Below are 19,545 nucleotides of genomic sequence, written 5' to 3'. Positions count from 1 at the left end.
TCTGCATGCAGTGCAGGAGACCCAGGTTCATCCCCTAGATCGGGAAGATCCCCTGGGGAAGGAAATGGTAACCCACTCTAGTATTCCTGCCTAGAAGATTCTGTGGACAGAGAAGCCTGGTGGGCTGTAGTCCATAGCGTTGCAAGGAATCAGACACAACTGAACAACTAACAGATTTCAGATTTTCAGGTTAGGATTGTCTGGCAGAACAAGATGAGCTTTTCAAAGTGAATATTGGACCATGATACTAAACTTTTGTTTTCTCTGGCATTAATAACTGTCTCACTTCTCCTGTTAACTGAAGGTCCAAACTCCCTAACAGAACTCTAAAATTCTTCTCTATATGGGCAAAGATCTCAAGTAATCTATCTGTTTCATTTTCTCTCTCCAAAGATACCCCTTCTAGCTCTTTGTCCTCTGTCTCTAATGTAGATTGGTTGCCCGTAGGCCTGCTATGGAGATGACATCCTTGAGTTTCTCTTGCCTCTCTCCAATAGTGAGTCGACTTCCTGAATCTTATGTATCTACATCTTTGGTTCATTCTCATATTAGAGCAACCATCTCCTGGTAACTTTCAGCAGTCTTTTTTTTTCCTTCTGTAAATAATTCATGCATAGATAATTGATATGATAAATAGAATGTTTTCTTTTTGTCTATTGTAATGCTAGAAATTCATTACAGGGTATATCTTAGAATTGCTAGAAAAATTAGTTATAATTTTCTTATAGGAATGAAGTTTGGAACAACAACAATGATTGTGGGTAATTATTTTGCTTTTTAAAGTTCTGGAAAGGCTATCTCCTAAAATGATTTTGGGATATATGTTGTTGAATTCTGATTTTTATAATTTTTCAACTTGTGAATACTTTTTATACCTCTATCAGATGAGAGTTAATACTTTTGAAAATTTGATAAAAACTTCTGGTAAAATTTTACTTCTAAATGAAAATAAATATAAAACATTATAATCAAATAAACTTAAAAAACCCTTTTCTCACAATTTATTGCCTGATATAATTTGAGTTTATATTTTAATAGTAAAAAAACTGTCTTGAAATGTGTGTCTGTGTGTCTGTAGTCTTTGATGGTGGTAGGCTGGGGCCCCAAAAGAAGACTGTTTCTTTAAAAATTGATGGCACTAGTTTATTTCCCTTCCAAAAACCAACTGCAACTAAATATAGCAAACAATCTCCAATTTTTATTGTCTTCATAATAAAACAAAATATGAAGCTCAGAACTGGATCACTTGCCCTTTCTCTTTTTATCTCCTCCCAGTTCAAAATGCTTGCATCTCATAATAGCCAGCATTCTCTTAAACCTGCAGTTAGGCTTAACGCATTCAAGCCACAGGACAATCTTGGTGTAGTTTTAGTCTTTTTTCTGGAAAATTGGTTTAGCGTGCCCACCATAGCCACTCCACTTCCTGTCGTAACGCCTCTTTCCTTGGGCACGCAGAGAATCCTTGTCCTTTTTGTACTGTTACTTTGTGGTATTCGTGCTTGCCTACTTCTTAGAGAAGCCCAGTGGGTTTTAGGAACATTCTCCATGTCTGTGAGAGTGATCGCACAGAAAAAAGCAAATGTCCTGTTTTGGTTTTTTTTAAGATGCCTTGATTCAAAGGAGATTCAGGCTACTGCTTCTCAGTTTTCTCCCAGTTAGATGTCAGCAAACAATGCTTATGCCCAGAAATATCTCACTTAGATTCCAGGAAGAATTTAAGAGAAGAGATTCCTCAGACAGGCTTTCAATCTGACTGTAACTCTAAACTTCCAGAGACCAGATAGGAAGCAAGCTATCCTTTCCTTTTGGAAATTACAGCCCTGGAACAAGAAGAGGTAATCCATCACTCCTCCCCTCCCCCTCCACCCTCATTTCTGGGAATATCAGAGAGCGGTAATTGGTAGAGATGGTTCAAGAAGTTTGCTAACATTGAGAGTGTATACCCAGTGAGGGGAACTTGGTTGTCTTACTGTTTTCTGAAGACTTATTCTTTTACCATGGTGGAAAATCTCTAGTAATCACTCACTCACATCTGTGGACAGGCTTTTCAGTGGTGGGCCTGAGAATGGTAATGCCAAGTGAATGGTATACATAGCCAGGGTGTTGATCAATGGTAGTTGTATTTCTTTTACATGGATTAGGGTTTAAGGGATTGAGAGAAAAATAAGAAACTATGTGGGAAAATGTCTTAAGCCAGATTCGTTTCTCTTATGTCCTCTAAAAAATCAATGAGACGTGGCTCTGCCACAGTTCTATCACTTTTATATTTTCTTTGTATAACAAGTTTTTAAAAATAAACAAATGACTTTTTGGAAAAGCTGAACTTGTCTGTAATTTTGATGCATTGCCTACATTTTTATTCGGTCTTGAAATGGTAGTTTTAAAAGGGAAGAAGGAAAGTGGGGGAGGAAGAAAGATGATGACTTATGGAAAGAGTAAGACAAGTTTTGATTGGGTTTAAATATTGGCCACAATTTATGTAAAGTGTACATTTTTATATTAGCATCATTCAATTGGATATAACTGGAAATTATTGTAAATAATAAAAGTGAAAAATATTTAATATTAGAAGTACCAGTGTGTGTAGTATTGGAAAGAGCAGAGCACTGAAGCCAGGATAACTGGAATATTGTCCTATTTTGACTTCTGTGTGTATGACAGTATGTATCCTGGTCACCTTTCCACCCCTCTCCCACGCTGCGCCTGCCACAACCTCAACTGTTTTACTTTTTCTCATGTGAATAATGAGATTATGGAGTAGGTAATTACTAAGCTTCCTCTTAAGATCTGGTATTCCAGAATATGTCAGGCTTTTCAGAAGGTTTGTGTCTTTTAATAAAATTGGTAAAAAATCATTTGGGCCAAAACATTTCAATATTTGCTGATGGTAGCTATATTTAAACAGCAGTGTTTTGCCCAGGAGTGCTGCACCCAAACAGAACAGCATAGATTTCCAATTGTAAGAACCTTGGATTCTTGCTTAGATTGGAAATTGCCCTTCCAGTACCCTTCATTGACAGTCATAATGATCTACTTTTAGCATTATGGGGGCATTGTCAGTGTATTGATTCATTTGCAACTGAGTGGTGTATTTCTGTGGGTTTGAGAATAGTGAGGTGAATGGCTTTGAAATTCTCAATACTGTTTGGAAAGCTGATTGCATAAATTTGAAATGTAAAGTGTTTGAACAGATTCTTTTCCAAGTGATTTTTAACAAATGTTTGATCATACTGTGTTTGTGCTACAGTTGAAAGGCTGAAGTAGCATTTTGGCTCCTTTCCCAAAAGCATGCTTGAAGAGGCTAGCGCCAGCAGCAGTATCTCCCTCTGTTCTCCTCACTGCTTTTTACCTTGCGAGTGGTGCAGCTCGTTCTGCGGATGTACCAAAACCCTCCCATTTAATCTGCAGTGGAGAAGAATGGAGCTCAATGCCCAGCAGCATTCAGGGTTCTAGCAAGGTTGCAGTAACTAGCAATGACTATGTGTTTCAACAGCTGAACAAGAAGACATTTTATAATATTTTTTTTTCCTTTCAGCTGATAGATTTTTTGCTTTCTGTTTCCTTCTAGAGAGATGTGGATAATTTGCCCTGCCTCCAACGTCTGTTTCTCAGCTTCAACAATATATCTACGTAAGTGGAAACTCCCAACTTGTCATTTATTAATAATTTGATTGTATGGGTTCTAATGCTTTAAATTAAGATTGTAAATACTTTGGAGTATTTCTATTGACATGTGAGATTTTCAACTGGAAAATGATAGGGCCATCTGTGACAAAGTTCTTTGTGGAAGAACAAAGCTCTTGTGTTTATTAGTGCTTCTGATGCTAAAATGATGACTGGTATAGTGTGTGCTCTTTATAATTATAGTTTAGAGTTGCTCCTGTGTCAAACACGTATGTGGAAATGTCAACATATATTCTGCTGTCCTTTGTTTGACACTTACTGCACTAATCAGTTGAATTAGAATTTCTTTCATAAATTATCATCTACAATCTGTGTAGCTACTGAGCAATTTTGATATAGCAGGTTATACTTGTCACTAAGCCACTTGCTAATTAGGCCATAACTTCTAACTTGGTATCCCTACTTGGAGAACGAATGCAGCTAAACACTGTACATTAGAATATATAAATGTATAAATGTTGTTTTGTAAAGATTTGAAACACATCATCCTTTTTGTGGTGATGATGTCTCATGCAGTGTCAATGTGGAAGATTTCAGAACTGAAGCTGAGACAGGAAGTCTCACTTTTCAATGCAGAATGAGTAGCCACCCTTCCCTATCTCTCTCCTTCTTCTCTTCTCCCTTGTCCCTCAGTTCTTTAGTTTCACTTCAAGACTGTTCTCTGAATGTACTTTTATAGAAGGATAATAACTAAGTATAAAAGAATTGAGAACATATCTCTTCCTGAGTTCTAGGTCTATGCTTCTGATTATTAAAAACCAGTTGAGTTTTTGCACATTTTCTGTTTCTACCTTTTTCCTATGTTAGCCCCCATCCCTGTACTATACCTCTAAAAGGTAGAGGTTAAGTCTAGATGGTGAATTTTGCATATAGGCATTATTTCAAAGAAAACACCCTTAATCATTTTCTTTTTTTTTCCTTTGTGTGGAAATGCAAAGTTTTCTGAAATACTTTTAATGTTCTCTTCAGTTTATGTTGAATCCTGTTCCAGCTGCCTTCCCATCTTGTTGAAAGAGCAGGGTTTATTTTCAATGGCAATGGAAGGAGCACTCAATTTTCTTTAAGGAGTTTCTACCTAAAGACCATTAACAACTGTTTTGAGAAGATAGTGTCTCATTTTTAAAATACGTTGTTTCTCATGTCTCACAATATTAGCTGTTGAAGTTGTGGCAAACCCTTAGATTCCCCCAACCCATGGTGGAACTTACTACTTTCGCTCTTGTCTTGTTTATGGGGAGTAATTTAAAAAGAGATATAAATTTGGGTGTATGGGGGTTATGACGTGCCTACTTCCTCAGGATACCTCAACTTCTAAACTCCCTAGCTCTGTAGGGAGTTGATCTTAAATGTCTGTATTTAGGGAATTTTCCTCCCAACCTGAAAAGGAGTTTTACCTACTCAATGAAATAAATATGCGATTAATGGGATTAATAATTATGACTTTCTATTAAAAGTGGGATTTATTGAGAAATTGAGATAGAAGGAAGGGTTTTTGTATTCTTACTGATTGCTTTTTTTGTGTTTCTGCAAAGGCTTAGTTCTTTACCTTTCTCTAATATTTCCAGATGACCTGCTTTTGAGGTCAAGTACATTTTCTATTTTCTACTTTATTCCTGTTGATGCATGTAATCCAGAAGATGCTATAGAGAATATATTGGATCTTGGGCAGGGGACAGGAGGAATTGGAAAGTGCAAGCCCTTTTCACATTTCCATGAGTTTTATTCAAGACACGAATAGTTCAGTTGACTGGATGGTAGATGATCTGTAGTGATAACTGTGGTGTCCTTTCATATCCTGCTATAGTCCTGGCATGACAGAGTTGCATAATTTTCAATTCAGTGGTCAAGGAGTAACATACAAGAAGAGTAGAAATAGCAGTATAAAGGTGAAAGTACCTTTCAGGACTGTCTCTGGATAACTTTCAAATATTATCCAGCAAATGAAATATCCAACAGAGTATCCATTTTGGGGAGACAAAAATGTATTGACTGTTAATGTAGTAAGGTTTCCTAGATTTTGACCAAGTTGTTGGATTCTTAGGAACCCATTTGTATAAACTATTACCTGGTGGAAATTCAGAAAGTTCCAGAATGTGATAGCACCCTGCTGAATTCAGAGAGCTCCAACTTGGGGTAAATAGGTACCTGTATTTAATGATGGGTTGACCATGGCCTTGGTAGACAGGACCATTTTTGTGTGTTTTCCTGTAGATATTAGAACATGCATTTAGTTCTTCTAGTAAGCATACAAGATATATTAAGAGAATGAATGACATATCCATGTCTATGTATCTGAATAGAAGTGATGCCTCCAGTTAAAATATCCCTCAGAGCATGAGGAAGACAGAAATGCAAATAGGTAATTATAATACAGTTAGTTAAACTTAGTTGTGGTCATATGCAGATATACTAGGAAATGTAAATCAGTGTAGAGAAGGGAAGTTAAGGAAAACTTCCTAGAGGGAGATGGTCCCTGGACTGAGCTCTAAGTGGAGGAGACCTCAGTAAAGTGAATAGTCCTTGGACATTCCAGGTAAGGGTACAACCTAGGTGAAGTAGATGTAGAAGGCTCAGAGTAGACTCACTAGGCCCACCCTCTGGGAACTTGCAGTGAGATGCTTGCTCTCCTCTCCTCCTAACTAGCTCCAGGTCTTCTTCCAACCCACAGAATGCTGGAGGGACCTGCCAAAGTACACTTTGTAATGATCACCTTGAAGGAAATATTCTGTGGCTAATCAAGAGAATCAGTTATATCTAGTTCATTCTTCAGCTGTGTTCATTCCATTATTCAGCTCTTCCGAGGTGCTATTGTCTGCTTGATTTGTTTTCTTTTTCTTGGCTCTCATGATCTTAATTTCCAAGTAGTCTGCATTTTTTGTAATGGCTTATTCTTTAAAAAAAATTATTTATTTATTTGACTGCATTAGGTCTTAGTTGTGGCACGTGGGATCTTTGTTGCCACATGCAGAATCTTTTTAGTTGCAGCATGTGGGATCTACTTCCCTCATCAGGGATCAAACTTTGGTCCCCTGCACTGGCAACACAGAGTCTTAGCCATTGGACCACCAGGGAAGTCCCTCTAATGGCTTATTCTTGTTTGATGAATGAGATAAAGTTTTTTTTTTTTTAATTTCTAGAATTTATTTTTCTCCATTACCTATACTTGTTCTTTAAATTAAACAAAAATACTTCCATTCATCCATTCATTTGTTCTATGATTTTTTGTTCTTGTTTATATATGAGGATCTACATGAATTTGTTTCCTTAACATAATTTAGAAATATTGCTGTGAATGCAAGTTATAAGGTCTCTGTCTGTGGAGGATATAGGAGGGAGGAGGAAGGATATTCAACCAGTTGGACTTTCCTTTATGATGTTCACAAGAAACTTGCTTTATGGGAGTGGGAGCTCCTTTTACATCTTGGACCAGATGCATTTACCCAAAGCACAACCGTTCTTCTCTCACCGTTTTCAACCTGAGAACAATTCAGGAGTCAGCCTTTTTAAGGGTAGGAGGCTAGCAAATTGTTACCAAACCCTCCAGTAGTTACTGGACAGCTGACCCACATCTGCTGTCCACACTTTCTCCCTCTGATTCTGGGGAGTATTCTGAGGTTCTGCCGGTAACATTTACTTAACAGTGATACTCTTTATTTCAGGCTCTTTAGCAGTTTGGGGTTTTACTGATTCCATCTGCTTTATGTCTTCCAGAAATTCCTTAGTGTTCTGGTCGGCTTATGGAACTTTTTCTGGTTTTCTAGTATTGCTAAGGATATTTTCATACTTTTATATTCAGTCATTTCAGAGAGATTTTGAGAGGGTAGAGAGAGGTAAGATCACATACTCAAGTGGCCATTCTCATAGCTGTCCTTACTTTGAGTGATTTTCCCCCAAAAGGCTACCCATAAAAATATCCTTGGCAGCTTTAAAAACACATAGGCCTTAAGTTCACTGCTGGGAACCTGCTCCACTAAATCTGGTGTGGGGCCAAGGGTCTGTATTTTTTTAAGGCTTCTCAGAGAATTCTCATGTTCGGCTTAATGCTAGATCTGGGAACCATTGAGTTATGGCACCCCCAAATAAGAATATTGTTAACTAGCAGATTAGTATTTTATATAAAATTTCCCTTCACAAGAAAAGCTTTTAGACAAAAATATTTGTCAGGGATAAATATGTACTACCATCCAGAGGTAGTTTATGATCTTTAGGCAAAACCCAGGGTGTTTCATCTCCTTTCCACTGAGGCTGTGCAGAGGTCTGCTCTTCATTACAAGGTTAAGTTATAATTGATTCTTTCCTGTCTCTTTTTTTCATTCTCCAATGTAGAAAGTTTTAACAAGCTTTTTTCTTAAAAAAAAAAAAAAAAAAGACATTTATAATTTGAGTGCTTTCCTTGCCTAAAAGGGAATGGTTACTACTGCTCCCAGAAATAAGGAGACGTTAGTATCCCTGGGAAAAGAGTCAAATACTAGTCAAGGTCAAGTGTCAACTCAGGACTCTTAGTCTCATGTATTATTTTTTTAATTGTGGTAAAATACTCATAAAAGTACCATCGTAACCATTTTAAAGCACACAATGAAGTGGTGTTAATAAATACATTTACATCCTTGTGCAGTCAGTCTTCTGTCGCACAGAACTCTTTCCATCTGGCAAAACTGAAACATTATACCCGTTAAACAACAGTTCTCCCTCCCCTAGGCTCTGGCAACCACCATTCTACTTTTGGTCTCTGAATTTTTGACTACTCTGGTTATGTCATGTATGTGGAATCAGGCAATATTTGTCTTTTTGTGATTGGCTCATGTCACTTTGTACAATGTCCTCAAAGTTCATCCATGTTACTGCTGTTCAGTCTCTTAAGTCATGTCTGACTCTTTGTGATCCCATGGACTGCAGGACGCCAGACTTCCCTGTACTTTGCTATTTCCTAGAGTTTGTTCAAATTCATGTCCATTGAGTCGGTGATACCATCCAACCATTTCATCTTCTCTTTGTCCCATTCTCTTGCTGCCTTTGGTCTTTCCCAGATTCAGGGTCTTTTCCAGTGAGTCAGTTCTTTGCATCAGGTGGTCAAATTATTGAAGCTTCAGCTTCAGCATCAGTCCTTCCAATGAATATTTAGGTTTGATTTCCTTTTGGATTGACTTGTTTGATCTTCTTGCAGTCCAAGGGACTCTTGAGAGTCTTCTCCAGCACCACAATTTGAAAGCATCAATTCTTCAGTGCTTAGCCTTCTTTATGGTCCAACTTTCACATGCATACATGACTACTGGAAAAACCATAGCTTTGACTATGTGAACTTTTGTCTCCAAAGTGATATCTTTGCTTTTTAATATGCTATCTAGATATGTCATAACTTTCCTTCCAAGGAGCAAGCATCATTTAGTTTCATGGCTGCAGGTTCATCCATGTTGTAGCATGTGTAAAAATTTCCTTCCTTTTTAAGAATGTTTACTTGTAGGTTATTCTTTAGGTGGCCTGGAACTAACTAGGAGAGGCAGATGGCAGAATGAACCATGCCTACCTCTTCATCCACATTGTTTTCCCATAGAGCCCTATGAACTTGCCCTGTTCTACTGAACCTCCTTAAACATAATCATGCTCTCCCTTGCCCATTTATGCATTTACTATGGCTTCTGGCAATAATATTTTTTTCTACCTCTCTTTGTCTGAATAACACCTGAGGATCCTATAGATCTCAAGTTAAATAACAACAAGGGTTCTCAAAATTTAATATGCTTAAGGATCATCTGGAGAGCCTGCTAAAATGCAGTGTTTGGGGGATCCATCCTCTATGTATTCTAATTCAATAGTTTTACATGGGGCTTAGGAATTTGTATCTTTAGCAAGTTGTGCAGCTGACTTAAAAATACCACTGGTCTGTGTTTTTCAGACTTTGAGTCAAAACTCATACAAGGATCCTAGTCAATTTTAGTTCAAGACTGGAAAAATAAAAGCAGAATAGAAAATGTCGAGAGTTTCTCACACATTGTAAGGGTGAACACTGTCTCATGAGAAGTTTGCAGTTTTAATATATATGGGTGTATCTATGTATGCATTTGTATGTGTTTGTGTATGAATGTTATTTTGCTCTAGATATTTGGGAACTGTATTACAACGTAAATATATTTCTCACCGTGAATTGGGTTTAAAAAGTTTAGAAAACACTGTGGGGTCTCAATATTGGGAGCATGGAGTCTTAGCCACTGGACTACCAGGGAAGTCCCCGGATAATTCTTATTATAATCATAAAGTTTCATTTTCCTTTGTGTTAGGATAATTAATTCAATGTGTGTATGTGTGAGTTTTTCTAAAAGGAAGGATTCTTGACCTAAAGTTAAACTAAGACACTGTGATCGGCTGTTTGGCACACCTAGGCTCATACTGGGTTCACACATACATAGTTGAGAGGCTGATAGCTGTTCATGGCAGTAAATTAACATTTTAAGGTATTGATGTGTCAAAGGCCCTTTTGGGTTTTGCTAATGTGAAGGTTCTAGAAGTTGCAGACATTTTTGGTACATACTGCTAAGGGGGAATTTTGGTCTTAAAATTACTCATGATTGTATGTTATATTGGGTGATTGTTTCTAGGTTGAGAAGCACAATTATGGTAAATTGAGATCAATGTGTTTTATGATTTCTATTTTGTTTTGTTCTACAAATTCAAGGTATAAGTAGAGTAAATCCAAAATGCATTTAGAAATAAACTTAAAGTAAGTAACTTCCCCTGGTGCTATTCCTTATAACTTGTAGAAAATACTTACAAAAAGTGTTTGAAGTATTTGCAATAACAATGTCAAATACAGTGAACATAAACATTTAAAACAAAGGTAAGTGACTGTAACATTCCCTTCTTGTCTTCATCTTGTCTTGTTTTGTTTTAATTGAAGTACAGTTGATTTATAATGTTGTATTAGTTTTAGATGTACAGCAAAGTGTTTTGGTTTTCATGGAAAGAGATGTACAAATTTGAAACAAAAATGTTTACATATCTGTTTTATGTCCATTCCACCTCCCCACCCTACCCCCACCCCAACCCAAATTGCTTTGTTGATCTCTTAACCTCTGGTACCTCAGTATGTAACCAGCCTTATTTGAAAATATGGTCTTTACAGAGGTAGTGAAGTTAAAAGGAAGACATTAGAGTGGGTTCTAATTTAGTAAGACTGATATTCCTATAAAAAAGGTGAAATTTGGAGGCAGGTATACAGGGGCTTCCGTGGTAGCTCAGACAGTAAAGTATCCACTTGCAATACAGGGGACCCATGTTTTATCCCTGGGTTGGGAAGATCCCCCAGGGAAGGGAATGGCTACTCAGTCCGGTATTCCTTCCTGGAGAATCCCATGGACAGAGGAGCCTGGGCAGGCTGCAGTCCATGTGGTTGCAAAGAGTCAGACACAACTGAGCAGGCAGACACACACACACACACACGCGGAGACTGCCTTGTGAACATAAGGACGGCTATCTCCAAGCCAAGAAGAAAGACCTAGAACAGATTCTCCCTTCACAGCCCTGAGAAAACAACAACACTACCATCACCTTGATTTCAGACTTCTAACCTCCAGAACTGTGTGATAGTAAATTTCTATTGTTTAAAAAATAAAAATAAAGCAGAGGTGAGCAAACAGATAACTGAAAGGAATGAACAAACCAGTCAATTTTAGGAAAAAAGCAAGGTCAAAATCAATCGCGCCAAAACCCCAAGTATATACTCCTAACTGCAGAACTTTCAAATTTGATCTTCTGGAGTAACTTTTGTTCATCCTTTATAATTAAATACAAACCCCAAACAAGAAGAATTATTTTGTTTTTCTACTATCTATACCATACCTCTTTGAGTTCTGTAATATCTATTTTGATGTATGCCTAGTTATAACTTAATCATAGTATCAGTCATATCTGTCCCATGGTAGGTATGTAATTATTGTTCTTTTAATTAATGAAAAAATGAAACCTAAGTTTAAAGCTGATGTTTTTCAATATTCATAGAAAATTTTTAATAGCCCTTTTCAGCATGTCATCTTGTTTAGTTGTCTAAGGACCCAGTTTGTAGCTAATTCAGCATGGCTGTCCCCTGGGATATAAAATAATAAAAAGTAACTAAAACGAGGAAGTCAAATTAAAATTATTTTATAGTAGAATTGGATTATTAGAAACAACTGTAACAGATATCTTCCAGACTAAAAGCTTTCCTCAGTGACTTAAGATTTTAGCAGTTACCTTTTGAATATTTGAGTAGATTCAGTGTTTTAAAGAAAAACTAAGACTGTTTCAGGTAGTTTCTAAATTATGTAACACAGAGATAAGATAGCCCTCTTATTTATAAATATATGTATAATAGTCATTTTAAAGTCCTTGTCTACTAATTCCAATATGCCAACATCTGTGTCACCTCTGAGGCTTTTATACTGACTTGTTTTTCCTTTTTGATACATATATTGAGTTTTTTTTGCTTTCTCTTGTCTGGCAATTTTTTATTACATTCCTGGCATTGTGAATATTACATTGTTGAGAATCTGTGTTTTGTTGTCTTAATTTGAAAGTTGTTGAATTTTGTTTTAAAGGTAGTTAACGTACAGGAGAATCAGGTTGTGTTCAGGTTTATTTTTAGGCTTTTTCAGGCAGGTCTAAAGTAATCTTATTCTACAAGTAGAGTAATAAGCTTTGCATCTATATATTTATTTTATCTTGACAGTAAACACAAGACTTCTGCATCAAAGGCAAGCCAATTATTTATCTGCAGAGTATCTTTGCACTGGTTTCCAATGCTCCATTTTTCCTCACAGGTTTATGTGATGAGGGCAGTTGTCTCCCACATGGACAGGGTGGGGGGTTTCTAGTTCTTGAGTGGAATACAACATTATTAGTCTGGGAGCTTATGTAGGAGCTGCTTGTATAACTTCACCTCTTCCCCTCCAGAGAAGGAGGGAGAGATAAACACAGACACATGCTCACACACACACATACAAGAGACAGACAGACAGACAGAGATGGGGAAGGCTTCTTGGTCAAATGACCTTTGGAATGTAAACACACAGTTGTGGGAGATAAAATTCTGTGTCACCTCAGAGGTCTCTGTCTATGCCATCACTTTGAGCCGAGGTGCCAGTTTTCTTTGCCCTTGCAGAAATATGAACATCTGAGCACTGTCTCCCAATATAGAGCACTGTTTCCCAATATAGAGCAATATACAGCACCTGAGGCATTTCTGGGACCTCAGCCGTGTAGCCGTGTTCCCCGTGGTCTCTGGTTGGAACTCCAGTGTCTCCGAGCTCTCTCTGCTCAATAGGTACACTTTTCATCTTATGGCCCCTCCGTAGTTGTCCTTTGCTAGGCTTCCTGGAGCCTCGCTGTGTTGCTGCATGTTAATTTCAGCCAAGACTTCTATGCAGCTTTCTGGAGTTTCTTCCTTATACAACTCCTTATTCTCCACTGTCCAGCCCTCTGCCTCAAATTCCAGCAGCCTCAGCAGACCCAAACTCTGACCTCTGTTTGATCCACGCAGTGAGACCTCTGTCCTCTTTTTGACTCCTCTTCCCTTTCTGTGATCTGAGAAGTGCCTCCAGGCAGAAAGCAAGATTAAAGTGGCTTTCATGTGTTTCTCTTCTCTAAGGATCACATCTATCCTGTCTGTTGTTCAATGCTTGCTTCAAATATTTTGTCAGTTTTATAGTTGTTTACGTTGAGAAATTGAGTCTGATAACCCCACTGCCAAAACTGCAAGTTCCTTCTACCATATTTTTAAATTATCATGTTGTATAGCATCTTTGTGATCTAACTGTCTGGTGTATATAGGATGCAAATTCCCTTAAATTAACAATACTGTATTTTTGAATCTAAGAACAAGGGACTTAAATCTAATCCTGAATTGGTAGATGTGCAGTTGCTGTCAGAAGCCTTCCTGATATTTAAAATAAACCGTTTAGAAATGAGCTAAAAATCTATTGTAAAAATCCACTTCAGGATCATGTTATTTGTCCAGAAATCTCCATGCTCTGTCTTTATATACTTTATCTCCCTATAGAAATTCCTTCAAAAACTGTGATTTAATGTATTCTAATATTTATTGAAGAGATTGAGGAAAGAGCTAGTTAAACCAGAAAATTCTGGCTAGAGAAAGATATAACAGTAGAGCAGATTTTATTATGGGTTAAAGTGAAAAGGGAGCATTATGAATGTATGAGTAAATTATTGGGATGCTTTTAATATACCCAAATATGCCTGCATAGAGTCAGTCCTGAGTCCATGTCTGAGGGTGCAGGATCATGTCATTCTCAAAATAAATACATTTTTCTGTTTCTTATGGAAAAGTACATGTTGTCTAAAAGGTGTGTTAAATTATTTAGGAGTACATTTTTAAGAATTGTATGTTTCTGTAGAAGCTGTTGACTTTTGATGTTTGAAGGGTGATAGTTAATCACACCCTTTCGCTTCTGCTCTAAGTTTTGAATCAATTGAAAGATATAACGGTTGGATAAATGGAATACAACATAGCAGAATGCAGTTTAGATGTGCATCTACAATCAGGCTTCCTAGTATATCTAGTATATCTTCCTAGTATATCTCTCCTGGATTAGATTTTCAACTCACTGGCTCAAGAATTGGAAAACTGAGACCTCCCTCCCTGGGAAAAATGAAGCTTAAGAAAACACTCCCATCCTGGAGACTGGGTGGCCTGAAAGAAAAATAAGAGAACCTGGGACTCTTATGTATGCACTTCCACTTGTGAAAGTTTACCTTGTAGGAATTATGTGTGTGTGTGTGTGTGAGAGAGAGATTATTTGCTTTCTCCACATTTGATTTTAGGATTAAAGATGACTGTTATGATGTGGTGAAACTTAGCTTGAGCAGGAAGGAAGATTATTGCCTGAACTTGATAGGCACTGAACTTACAATCAGGCCTTCATTAAATAACAGGGCATCTTCCCCTTCAAAAAATCTTGCTGATATCCAAATAAGGGAGTTGGGATTCTCTATAAATAAGGAGGTTATTTCTATATCCCTGTCTTGAAGGGAGGTGAACCAGTTAGATTTGTTTGTCCTGGGCACTTAAAAAGATATCACAGTGGCTTAATTATATACTCCAAGATATCTTAACAAGTAGTTTACAACTGTTGAATAGTCTCTGGGAATTGTTTGTTGACAAAACTTCCTTCTTATGGTTTAAAAAGAAGTTGACAGTGTCAGTCGTAGACCCCATGTTAGAGATCATAGTTCATAGTTTAGGAATCTCCTGGGAAGCACTGAATAATGTAAGCCAAATTAATAATATTTTTTGTCTAGTTCCTTTGATCTTATCTTTGAAGTTTGCGGTTTTGCACTTCTAGGATATTGGCTTGTGATTCTCCAAAATAACCTACTTGAGGGATTATGAGAGTGTTTTCTTCAAGTATTTATTTATTTATTTGGCTGTGTCGGGTCTTGGTTGTGGCACATGGGATCTTGGTTGCATCATACAGGATCTTTTGTCGCAGCGCATGGACTCTGTAGTTGTGGACCTCAGGCTTAGTTGCTCCGTGGCATGTGGGATCTTAGTTCTCCCACCAGGGATCGAACCCATGTCCCTTACATTGCAAGGGGGATTTTTAACCACTGGACCATCAGGGAAGTCCTCCCGAGAGTGTTTTTATAGCTGCATGGGTTTAGGATGTAGGCCTACCTTGGGGATATCCAGAGCATGGTAGCTAATAACTGATCCTCCTCCTTCTCATCCTCTACCATTTCATTAAAATATCTTCTCCATCTGTTTCATATAAAGACTTTAAAATTTCTTCCCAGTTTGTTTCTGAAGAACATTGTTGATTCATTTCTTTATATAAAACATCAAATAAGGCATTGTGGGGAGTGACAAGAGGATGTATATATGCCTTTTTTTTTTTCTACAAGTAGATAATCTAATGACAGCATGCATGCATGTGTGCTCAGGTGTGTCTGACTCTGTGTGACCCCGTGGACTGTAGCCCACCAGGCTCCTCTGTCCATGGGACTTTCCAGGCAAGAATACTGGGGTGGGTTGCCATTTCCTTTTCCCGGCGATCTTCCTCACTCAGGGATTGAACTGGCATCTCCTGCAACTCCTGCACTGGCAGGGGGCTTCTTTACCACTGAGCCACCTGAGACCTCCCTCTCTGGGAAAAATGAAGCCCCAATCTAACGACAGAGAACATTCAAAGACATGAGTGACATAAACATAAAACAAACCACCCCGCTGCCTGTAGAAAAGCCAACAGCCCTAGTATCACAGTTTTGTCAGCTTAGAAGCTCTGTTGTAAGGAGCACTTCTTCCCTGATAATGCTGGCAAAATGTTTTCTTTGAGGGTTTTTTTTTTAATTGAAGTATAGTTTTAGTTTTATTCAAGTATATTACTATATTGTTAGTTTATTACTATTACTAGCAATTACTATATTGTTAGTTCTTGGTGTACAACAAAATGACTCCATTTTATATATATATATATATATATATATATATACACACACATATATATACACATACACATATATACATATATATGTATATCTCCCCATATTCATCCTGTAATAACCCATAATGGAAAAGAATATGAAAAAGAATATATATATATGTGTGTATGTGTATGTTTGTATATGTATGTGTATATATATATTCTTTTCCATTCCCTATTCAGCCACAGGGATGAATATGGTCCCCTGTGCCATACAGTAGGACCTTGTTGTTTATTTTATGTACAGTAGTTTGTATCTGCTCATCCGAAATGCCTACTTTATTCCTCCCCCTGCCCCTTTCCCGTTTGATAACCATAAGTTTGTTTTCTATTTCTGTGAATCTGTTTTTGTTTTGAAAAAACGTTCATTTGTGTCATAAGTGATAGCATATGGTATTTGTCTTTCTCTGTCTGACATACTTCACTTAGTATGATGATCTCTGGATCCATCCATGTTGCTACTAATGGCATTATTTCATTCTTTGTACCAGCTGGGTAATATTCTTTTATGTATTTTCCTTATCCATTCATTGTCAATGGGCATTTGCATTACTCCCGTGTCTTGAACATTGTAAATATTGCTGCTATGAACATTGAAGTGAATGTATCTTTTTACATTAGAGTTTTCTCCATATACATGACAAAAAGTTTTTGAAGAGCCCTAATGTTTAAAACTGTGGCTCTGGATCAGTAGTATCAATATCACTGGGATATTATCAGATATCCAGAATCTCAAGTGCTATTGTAGACTTACTAGATCAGAAGCCTCCTTTTTAAAAGATCCCTGGGAATTTCAAATGTACGTTATAGTCTGGGAAGCACTGTCACAGAGGATTCTGATTGTGCTTATTTGTTATTTAGGTCAAGTGCTCAGTTGGAACTCATCACTCTGACCACAGGCATATAGGTCACACTGAATGCTCAAGATCACACTCAATGCTCATAGAGACATATGTTCTCTATCCCCTAGTACAATACTGTGAATTGGGTTTGCTGCAGAAAAGAAGTGTTCTGTTATCAGGAGAGGCAGGGGCATAAGTGATACCCAATATACTTATTTCCACTTTCAGATCTTAGCGCACACTAATGTCACGGCTCACTGTTACTAGCCTCTTCACTTTGGATCATCTCATCCCACTTCATGTTTGTGTGTGTGTGTGTGTGTGTGTGTGCGTGCACGCATGCAAATATGATCCTCCCCATCTCCCTCACCTCACAGTACCATCTGTCTGACTGACATAGATAACAGAGATTCTTGCTTCTTCCACAGCCTGGTTTTTCTATCACCTTTCAGAGTCATATTTATCAAATACATATGAATACTTTAGGATAGCCTATATATACATACCCCTGCCAAAGTCTGAATTCACTTCCCTGTAGTCTTGGTAAGCATGTATCCCTCACTTACCCTCTTTCGTCTTGCCACTGTGGCATTGATCCTTGGAGTCATGACCTTTCAAGTTACGAACTGTTAAATTGCACTGGTATTTTCTGGAAGGAGTCATGCTTTAGCCCTCAGGAATTATAACTTCTAGTCACTACCTTAAAGAAAGTTTAATGTAACAGGGAAAGAGAAGGTTTTAATCCTTTACTACTGTTATTTATAGTTGATCCTTGAACAATGCAAGAGTTAGTCTTCTGATAATTTATAGTCAGCTCTCTGTAGCTGAGGTTCCTCTGCATCCTCAGGTTCAACCAACCACAGGCTCTGTAATACTGTAGTATTTACTACTGAAAAATATCTGCTTATAAGTACACAGTTCAACTCACATTGTTCAAGGGTTAACTGTATTTTGATGCTCATATTTTCCTGGGTTTGTTAAGCTGTCTCCTGTTGCCTTTTGATGTGTCGTCATTCTTTGAGCAGTCTTACTTTCTGGCACACTAGATGTTCCAAGCTCATCTTTACAAGGGTTCTGACTCCTTTTAGTGGAAAATAATATTTAGAAATCAAGATCTGAGTGTCAGATATGGTCATGGTTACTGGGCTATCATTGCTTTTAGGCCTTCTCTATGGATGGAATCAGGAAATACGCATGTGTGTATTGTATACATTTATCTATTTGTGTACTTGTATACATTTAAAACTATAGTTTTATACTGACAACTTCATGAATTCATTAATGAAACTTTGAATTACAATTCAATTCCGCAGGACTGATGTTAGCCATCTACCACAATCCTTTTCCATATTTGCAATTGCTTTCTCTGACATTGACTCCCCATTATGTATATTTACTTATTTGCTCAATCCTTGAATATATAGAAAGTAGTTTGAGAATTGCCAACCCACACTTCTGTGGGAGGAATAAAACTTCTAACCCTTATTTTTTTCACTGGGCTGCACAGCTTGCAGGATCTTAGTTTCCTGACCAGGGATCAAACCCAGGCCCACAGCAGTGAAAGCATTGAGTCCTAACCACTGGACTGCCAGGGAATTCCCTCAAATTTATTTTTTTGTACTGTGTTTTGTGTTTAGCCTAAAATTATGTAATCAGAAAACTGTGTTTAAAGTTGTCTGGGTTAGTTCTCCTCTACCCTTTCAGTGTGATTATGTTATTCATTTAAACAGTAAGATTTATCTGTTTGTTTGTATCCACTTTTTGTTGTTCTCCCCCAGCCTTGCTAATCTGATATACTAATTTTTCAGTTGTGTAACTGTAACATGGTCACCAAACTCAACTATGAAAAAAGGGATCACTCAGAGATTACTTTCCCATTCTTTCTGCCCATTTTCAACCGCCTTCCTTTCCATCCTCTTTTCACCCACTCTTTTAGATAACCTTATAAATTTCTGGTTTATCCTTATGGTTTTTTTGCACGTATCAGCAGATACATGTGTAGTATAGATAAACTTACACATGTTTTTTTCCCTAGTATTTCTGTGGCATTTCTAGTATTTGTATTTTTAGCTCCCTGATCCATTTGGAGGTTATTATTTTTTTGGAGGGGGAAATAGCATGAAGTTTGAAGTTTAGTTTTTCTAAAGTTTAGTCTACCCAGTTGTCCCAGACTTATGTAAAAAGTCTTATCTTTTCCTTGGTGATTTGGGATGTTACTTAAGTATCAATTTATCTAACTCCATTAAAACTTCAGTAATCATGAACTTGTTTTACTGTCTTTCTTCTTCTCCCACCTTTCGTTTTTCTCAGCTGCATTATTTCTGCTTTACTGCACATAAAACACATTATATAACATACATAGCATGTTGTTCTTTCCCCTGGATTCATGCCTTTATTTTAGAAAGTCATAGAGAGTCTTAGATCTCTAATTAATTATTGAACGTGCATCATCAGTCCTAGTCAAGTTTCCTCAGTCATCTCTTAGTGGATGAAGCTCATCCAATATATTCCTCAAGAAGGGTTCATGGGTACAGAACATTCTGAAATCTTAA

General features: G+C 37.3%; 1 protein-coding gene across 6 annotated transcripts in view; it reads left to right on the top strand.

Moving 5' to 3' along the window:
- Nucleotides 1-19,545, top strand: part of LRRC49 (leucine rich repeat containing 49) — a 152,662-nt gene that overhangs the window by 42,457 nt on the left and 90,660 nt on the right. For all 6 annotated transcript variants that reach the window (XM_061157950.1, XM_061157949.1, XM_061157953.1 and 3 more), the window contains one exon: nt 3,569-3,630. In XM_061157950.1, coding sequence (XP_061013933.1) covers nt 3,569-3,630 — 62 coding nt within the window. The remainder of the gene's footprint in view (nt 1-3,568; nt 3,631-19,545) is intronic.

Source organism: Dama dama, chromosome 12 (genome assembly GCF_033118175.1).
Source record: "Dama dama isolate Ldn47 chromosome 12, ASM3311817v1, whole genome shotgun sequence".
Lineage (NCBI taxonomy): Eukaryota > Metazoa > Chordata > Mammalia > Artiodactyla > Cervidae > Dama > Dama dama.
The sequence above is the reverse complement of the archived record's forward strand: the minus strand, read 5'-3'. Positions and strand labels throughout refer to the sequence as shown.